The 8,924-nt window shown below is 37.4% G+C and overlaps 1 protein-coding gene across 2 annotated transcripts in view; it reads right to left on the bottom strand.

The window, feature by feature from the left end:
- The window catches only part of zfpm2b (zinc finger protein, FOG family member 2b), a 72,253-nt gene that overhangs the window by 42,743 nt on the left and 20,586 nt on the right, over window positions 1-8,924 (bottom strand). For both annotated transcript variants that reach the window (XM_016487534.1, XM_016487535.1), the window contains exon 3: window positions 8,191-8,292. In XM_016487534.1, coding sequence (XP_016343020.1) covers window positions 8,191-8,292 — 102 coding nt within the window. The remainder of the gene's footprint in view (window positions 1-8,190; window positions 8,293-8,924) is intronic.

Below are 8,924 nucleotides of genomic sequence, written 5' to 3'. Positions count from 1 at the left end.
ATGTGCGGGAGAATCAGAAAGATCTCAGTGCGGAGCAGCAGGCTGTTTGAGTGTGCTTGGAGTCAAGCAGCCAGAGAAGAAAAGGATTGTGGGAGTGTGGCGTGATTTTGTGATGTAGATGTTGGAGGCAAAGTGCACTGCGTGGATGAGTGGGGTTCAAACGCGCCGTCTGCCCTGGACACACAATGCACACGTGTTATACTCAGTTTATTTAAGATTATGGCTGTACTCTGTTTACGATAAAATGGGTCTTGTTTATGAAATGTGAGCAGAACCATTTTTTTGTGTACGTTTTTTGTCTAGATGAAGTGAATATGACAATATACTTAAATTGTTTTACTAGTGATTTATGCTGAAATGTGGTGTTCTTGCATTTCATGAGCATAATTAAGCATCAATGAGCATAATTAAGAATATATAAAAATATATACATATATACTACAATATATACTGTATATATATATATATATATGTATATATATGTGGGGGTGTGTGTGTGGGGGGGTGTGCGTATAAATATGTAATTGATTAAAATATTGAATAAAATGTGTTTATTTAATCCTCATAATTTTGTAGACGGATTATTTGCTATCAGTAAACTGCACTGTTCTGTATGCATAATCCATATTATTTGATCAGTAGATAAAAGTAAATGCATACATGTCAGTGTAACTGTAAATATAACAATAAGTTTGGGAATTAGAATGGAAATCATGATATTATGGTAAAATGTGTGCACATTTTTGGCATTTGGAAACTTATGATTAAAATTAATATCAGTCTACTTTCAGCCAAACATCCATTCATTCATCATATAACCCCAAATAGTTTTGTCACAATAAACTGAATGTTTTAAACTGATAGTTACACAGAAATTTGCTCTGCTTTCATCTCATAAATGTTAAGAAGATATATAAATCAAAATATAGAACTAATTTTTGGGGGGTATTGATTAAAATATTGTATAAAATGTGTTCATTTAATGTCCATAATTTTGTAGACGGATTATTTGCTATTAATAAATTGCACTGTGTATTGAACGTGTAATCCAGATTATTTGACCAATAGATAAAAGTAAATGGATAAATGTCGATATAACTGTAAATTTAATGATAAATGTAGTTATTATGGAAATTACGGTAAAAGTTCTGCCAATTTTTGTAATGAACGACATGTGCATTTTGTATCTCACTAATATGTGCATTAATATCAGTCTGATTTCAGCCAAACATCCGTTCATTCGTCATATTAAACCCCATTAAAAATGTTGTCACAATGAACTGAATGTGACAGTATACATAATAAGTTTAACAAATTATTTACACTGAAATGTGCTTGTATTTCATGAATGTGGCCAATAAGACTAGAACATAATTAAAAAGTTATTTTAAAAAGTCCAAATATAGAACACATAAAAGTAACGAGATCAAAGATAAAAGTAAATGGATACATGTTGATGTAATTGTAAATTTAATGATAAGTGTGGGTATTATGGAAATTACGGTAAAAGTTCCGCAAATTTTGTAATGAACAACATGTGCATTTGGGATTTCGGATCTCGCAAATATGTGGCCTTAATATCAGGCTGATTTCAGTCAAGCATCCGTTCATTCATCATATTAAACCCCATTCAAAGGTGTCTGTCTGACTCTCTTCCCCATCAAGGCCCTTAAAAGAGAAGCACAGAGTTTCAACTTCCTCTCGCGCGCGTTTCCGGTTAAAGTGATTTGCTCTCCGGGCTCTTTTTTCAGCTGAAATAAAACTGACGAATAACTTCATCTCCCGGCGGTGAAGGGCAGAGGGCTTCACATTGACAGTCTCATATTTGAAACTTGCGAAATCCACCTCCTCCCTTCCCAAAAACCAGCTCCAAACCAGAGAGCACTGAAATTCCCCTTGCAGCGCTGCGCAGGATTTGCTAAACGGCGGGGTGTGTGTGCGCGTGGCTGATAAACGGAGTGATGATCCAGCAACACGTCTTTATCCTCGCGCGCCGCTTTAATTAACGCCGGCTTGTTTGTTGAAAAGATGATTAATATGCCAGTGAAAATGGCCTAATTGAATACCGCAACAACCCATACAATCAGGGAGGAACACGCTGTTTTGTTTTGTGTAGATTAGCCCTTTCATCAATGTCATTATTTATATTATTATTATTATTACGTGGTATTTTAATTCAGCTGACAGCCCCCTCCCCCACACCCCTCCTGCAGGCGTAAGGAGGGACAGGCGTATGAATGAGCCACATTGTGTCCGTCTGAGGAGGGTCAAGAGGAGCACAGAAACTTTTGTCACACAGTCAATAGCTATGTTTCCATCACCCTATTTTAATGTGCATTTTGAAGTATCGCATCAGAAACGAGTGATGGAAACGCCGAATTTCGAATAAAAATCTCTTAATTCGCAAAAAAGTTTTTACGCTCGCTTGAGGTGGTTGCTAGTTAAAATTGCTTATTTCTCTGGATTTAAACATTCTTCGAAACATTTGGGATAATGTAAGTACACAAGTCAGCAAAATATATAACACTGTTCTAGTGGTTTTTGGATATTTCAATAAAAAAATCGTACATATTGTGCCTTTAAATTCGCAACTTTGGATGGAAACCCGGCTTATGATCTCCTGGCTCGGGACGGTTTTTGAACTGAACGCTGTCCTATTAGCGAAGAAGTTTACAGAAAGGTCACGTGTAAGTTTTAAGTGAGCTATTTCCATTTGTCCATTTTTAGATTACCTCAGTTTTTAAATTTTTTTTTTGTTTAAAGTCACAATGAAACAGAAGTAGCAACTGATCTTTTCGTCCGAGTAAACTGATTAACGAAAAATACAGTTGTAGGGCGGGACTTGATTCTAAACAGGTTGTTGATTGGATGGAAGCAGATCTGAATGCAAACTTGCAGCCAATTCCCCCATCGTCGGGAGTTTGATTGACAGGCTATCTGACCAATCATAACACTGAATCCGCCATCGCTATGGCGATCTGTCACGACCAAGCAGCAACCCGCTCTCTCTCGTGAAGCCAACACGGAAGTGACTTAAACTGTAATTCGTCAACTGGCCGCTAGAGGCTGGCTGCAAAAGGGAGTCAATCCCATAGACTCCCCATGTTAAAATGCCCAACTTTACAGCAGAACATTACATGTTTACAGCCTGGTTCAAAAAATTATTTTGGTCTATATAGCTAATTTTGCCCTTCATGACAACTGTGAGGGGGTGAATTTTTTTATAAGTCATCCGTTTAAATTATATTAAGCCTTAAAGTTCTGCATAATTAAGGGCGTGGCCACTTGAGTGACAGGTGGATTGCCGCTGCTGTCACCACCGTCAAGCTAGGTGGGCGTGGTTTCAGCAACCAGCTCCCGCCTTTTTGCCCATTTTCAATTATCCGGGAGTGACGCACGGTGACGCGCTGCCAAGATGGCGACAGCCGGCTCCGCCCACTTTGAGCTTCAAAAACGCTCTTCAGAAACCTACGGGTGACGTCACGGACACTACGTCCGTGTTTTTATACAGTCTATGGTCACGACACATGGAAGAGCCACAAAATAGTATTTACTGTCTGAATTTCTTAAAAATGTTTCAATGTTTTGTTTCATACCAAAAGTAACCTGCTCTGTCTTGTCTATCGGCGCGTTGATAGTTTCCTCTTTGCTCCGCGATATTGGATATGCGCATATATTTTTCTTTTTTACTGCCTGAGAGCGCCATGGCTTGTGGGACATAGCAACCGTAACTAGGGGAGCAGGTTTTTACAAAGGGTCAACTGAAGGAAAGAGGCGGAGTTTGATAACATTTGGTATTTTACAATGCTTTTGTTATACATACAGTAAAGTAATAACACTAAATTGCCCATAATTACAGGCAACTAAACCTAAACCAAATTCTAACCCTTTAGTAAATACTTGTTGTTAATTAATATTACTCAGTACTTAATTATGTAACTACTGTAAAAATTTCCACCTACTTCAACTTAAAAACTTAAGTTCCGTTGCTGCCTTAAATTTGTAAGTTTTATCAAATTGGTTAAGTAATTTCAACTTCAGAAAAAATAGATCAGTTTTATGCCAACTTTAAAAGCAGAAATGCATGCTTTATATTTTTTATTGTTGTTTATTAAGTTGTCTAAATCATTCACTTAGTGTGGGGCTACTGCTCTAATTTTCTCTGTGTAAACAGAAAAATGTTTACTGATATTGGGTGTTTATGACAGGAGTTGAAAACTGGATCTAACTTTACACAAACAAGGTAAGTAATTTTATCACTCTAGTCTCATGTTAACATGTATAACGTTGAAGTCATGTGGCTGTGTGTATTTTAATGTTTGTCAAAGTGAAATGTAGAGTATAAATGCCTCATTCATTCATTCATATGTCTTGCCCCCATAGACCTTCCCTGAAAGTGCATTACTTGTAAAATGCGATTTATGCTTGTTTTGAGGGACGACAAAAGCTGCCACATATGCTGTCCATGAGTTTAAGTTTGTTTTGTACTGAACACAGTCAGAACTGATTCCTTTAAAAGAGTTGAGAATATCTGCCTAGACGATCTAAAAACAAGGAGGCCAGTGAGATAATGAATTCCCTCAGTTTGATTTGGTTAATTTCCCATGATGCTCTGTCTAAATGTCAGAAGTCTGGACTCCGTACATCTCTCTCTCTCTCTCTCGCTCTCTCTCTCTCTCTCTGTTGGATGTGAGCGCAGTGGTCAGCTGCTCTCGGCTCCGGTTTACATGTTCTCCGCTGTGTTCCTGCTCCCTGTGTGAAAAGGCTTTAGGGGGCTCAGTCAGTGGGACTTTGATGTCGACTGCGGCTGTAATGATTTCATATTGTTCCAGGGATTTCTCTAATCCACTACACTTTCATTTAAATCCCTCACTCCATCCTGCCTTCTTCTGAAAGTCCTTGGACAGAATCGGGCTCCTCTCGAACATCTCTCACTCTTTTTTTTGACAGTCATTCCCTGTTCCACTGCAATATTCATAGGGAAGTTATAACTGCAGATGCTAATTCAATTTGAGATGTTGGAAGTCGTTCCAGGCAATGCTTTAATTCGTAAATTATGAGGTCAGGGAACAAGGACTAGTGACGGATCTGGCAGGTTAGGAGGGTCACGAAACACAAAAGAAAAAGAGTGTGGTGAACATGATAAAACTACATCACTACAACGGTATTTCTAAATCAGACATGCAAGTCTAGCTGTGCTTGTGGAAATCCAAACTGCTGTATAAACTACATCCAAATGGATCTAACATATCTGTGCTCATGAAACGCTCAGTTTTCTCACTGCAAGCACCCTTTGTTTTGTTGAGTCACGACACTTGCTTACAGTACAGATTGAGTGTGATGTGTGTTGAAAAAGCGTTACTACAGTAAAGGTTTCCTGTTAAGATGCACTGGGGTAAATGAATATGCAAATAAGATTATTGTGCTACTGTAGCAAGGAAGACTCTCTCCTCTATGAATTTATAAACACTAGTGAAATGCATTCAAATAACTAGCATAGCTGCCACTTCTTTTCAATGATTAAACAAAAACTGCATCGCTATTTTTTGTTTTACATTTTTACAGTGATACCACTGTTATGAACAAATATTAATACACTACCATTCAAAAGTTTGAGTCAGTAAGATTTTTAAAAAAGAAACTAATACTTTTATTCAGTAAGGATGCATTACATTTCTGAAGGATCATGTGACACTGAAGACTGGGAATAAATTACATTTTTAAATATAAAAAACAGTTATTTTAAACTGTAATCATATTTCACAATATTACTGTTTTTACTGTATTTTTTGCAGCCTTGGTAAGCATAAGAGACTTTAGAATGGTAATTTACAGTATGCACAGGTTATAGCAAACACTTGTTTTAGAGGCGTATGAGGTGAAGCATCCACAAAATAGATGTTGGGTCCCAGATATGACACACACACACAAAAAACACCAATTCCGGATATTCTGTGTCTATTGGCTTGGCATAGTGAGACTCGAACCGTTCAGAGAAGACAAAAACACTGTTTCCTGATCAGATAAGAAAACACTGTGCCTCATTATTGTTAGAATGAGTCTGTAACTGAACTAATCATGTTTATTCAGATGACTGGAGGGAGAGAAAGGGAAATCCTGAGATAGAGACTGCAACAAAGAGCGTGAATATCAGTGTGCTGTGATATCTCATCATCAAGAACTGATTACAAAGACCCGTGATCAGATATAAAGATTTGAGGCAAGTCAGCTCAGTTTGGCACTAGTGACTGTATTGTGTAAATCTAGTGTGAAACGCAAGATAAAGCACCTCCCAAAATGGCATTATTACATTATTAGATTTCATGCTTTTAAAGAGGACAAGGCTTAATACAGTGCATCATCCAGCTGCACCTTTCAGGCTCACTTTACTCCGTCTTATACTGTGCAATTGTGGCATATAAAAGGTGTTTTTTTTTTTTATCTGTTTTTATCTGTTGCATTGTATTACAACTTTAGTCCATTTTCAACATTCTACTAAATATACTGTATGTAACTTTGCAACTACATGTCAACTAACCCTCTTTAGAGTACTAGACTGTTAGGTTAGGGTTAATAGAATAAGTTGTACTTCTATGTACTTCTATGTGTGTTGGGGAGCATCAAAATAAAGTGTTGGCAGATATTATGCAGACAGTCTAATATTCTAATGACTGCTAGTTGACATGTGAAGTTACTTATACAGTGGCATGTGAAAGTTTGGGAACCCCTTGCAGAATCTGTGAAAATGTGAATCATTTTAACAAAATAAGAGAGATCATACAAAACGCATATTATTTTTTATTTAGTACTGTCCTGAGTACGATATTTTACATAAAATATGTTTACATTTAGTCCACAAGAAATAAATAGCTGAAATTATTCAAATAACCCCATTAAAAGTTTGTGAACCCTTGGTTCTTAATACTATGTGTGGTTACCTGGATGATCCACGACTGTTTTGTGATGGTTGTTCATGAGTCCCTTGTTTGTTCTGAACAGTCCTGCAGATTCTTCAGTTTTCCAGCATATTTTGCATATTTGAACCCTTTCCAGCAGTGACTGTATGATTTTGAGATCCATCTTTTCACACTGAGGACAATTGAGGGACTCAAACACAACAATTAAAAAAGGTTCAAACATTCACTGATGCTCCAGAAAGAAACACGATGCATTAAGAGCATGAAGATCAAGGTAAACTGTACTTAATTTGTCTTCCGGGAAACATGCAAGTGTCTTCTGTAGCTTCTGAAGGGCATTCTGAAGGGCAGTACATATTTAAACAAAATAAGAAAAAATTGTACTTCTTCATCCTGTTCAAAAATTTTCACCCCCGGCTCTTAATGCATCGTGTTTCCTTCTGGAGCATCAGTGAATGTAACATTTCCGTCACACAATGCTTGAGGCATTCGACCAATCACAATGCACTAGATAGCTGGCCAATCACAGCACACCTCGCTTTTCAGACCGATGAGCTTTGTAAAAATCGACGCGTTTCAGAAAGGCGGGGCATAGGGGAGAAACAATAATGTACAGTATGTGGAAAATAATGTTTTTTTAACCTTAAACCGCATAAACACATTTCATTACACCTAATACACAAAATAATGTTCCTTTTAGCAACATCATATGACCCCTTTAACTGTTCAGAACAAACAAGGGACTCATGAACAACCATCACAAAACAAAAAAACAGTCGTGGATCATCAAGGTAACCACACACAGTATTAAGAACTTTTGAATGGGGTTATTTTAATAATTTCGCAATTTTTAATGTAAACATCTTCAAAGCGCTACCGAACTGTGCTCAGTTTAACTGTTCAGAACAAACAAGGGACTCATGAACAACCATCACAAAACAAAAAAACAGTCGTGGATCATCAAGGTAACCACACACAGTATTAAGAACTTTTGAATGGGGTTATTTTAATAATTTCGCAATTTTTAATGTAAACATCTTCTATGTAAAATATCTTACTCAGGACAGTACTAAATAAAAAAAATAACATGCATTTTGTATGATCTCTCTTATTTAGTTAAAATGATTCACATTTTCACAGATTCTGCAAGGAGTTCCCAAACTTTCGCATGCCACTGTAGTTAGTAGAATATCTAAACTAGACTGTCAAAATAAAGTGTTACCAATGTAAGATATGCTAAGACTGTTGAGACGTGATTGGACGGCTGTCTTACATGGGCCGTCCCATTCCTCTGCTGTCAGTGGGCTTGGTTGGACTCTCTCTTCTTGTCCGTCACTGTCTTGTTGTTCCACCTTTAAACTTCCGGCCATTTCACCTGTATAAAGACATCAAAGCTTAGGGGTTTCGCGGGTACAAATGGCTAAACTGTAGCAAACTGGCTCTTGCACTGGCAGCAGCTGTTCAATGTCTTTCATTTAAAACCCTTATTCCTTGTAAGTCCAATGTGCAGTTTCTCATTTTGGATTCTTTCAAGTGTCTGCTGTGGGATTGTATGCTCATTTCTTTGGAGAGAATAGAAAAGAGACAAGAGAGCAAGTCCCTGGACCCACCTTGATCACAGACCGGCTGCCTGTGTTAAGCCCTGTGACGAAAACTTATTGGAAATGTTTAATTACAGTGTTGGGAAAGAAATTAATCTACAAGATGATTCCTTAATTAAACTGTGATTAAGGATTTTCTGCCTTTGGCTTTGACACCATGGGCAAAGTACTATTTAACACCGTCACAGGCAAGAGAAGTTAACTCCAAGAACAGGCCTATTTACCTCAGATCCTCACACAAATTCACACACACACACACACACCCACACACACACACACACACACACACACACACACACGTATAAATAAATAAATAAATTCCTGTATAGTTTTATGCAATGTATATTTAGTAGGCTAATGCAATTTTCTTCATGCCCCTCATGCTCCTTTCAAACACATAATTAAA

Source organism: Sinocyclocheilus anshuiensis, unplaced genomic scaffold (genome assembly GCF_001515605.1).
Source record: "Sinocyclocheilus anshuiensis isolate Anshui unplaced genomic scaffold, SAMN03320099.WGS_v1.1 scaffold369, whole genome shotgun sequence".
Lineage (NCBI taxonomy): Eukaryota > Metazoa > Chordata > Actinopteri > Cypriniformes > Cyprinidae > Sinocyclocheilus > Sinocyclocheilus anshuiensis.
This window is presented reverse-complemented; position numbering and strand designations above follow the sequence as displayed.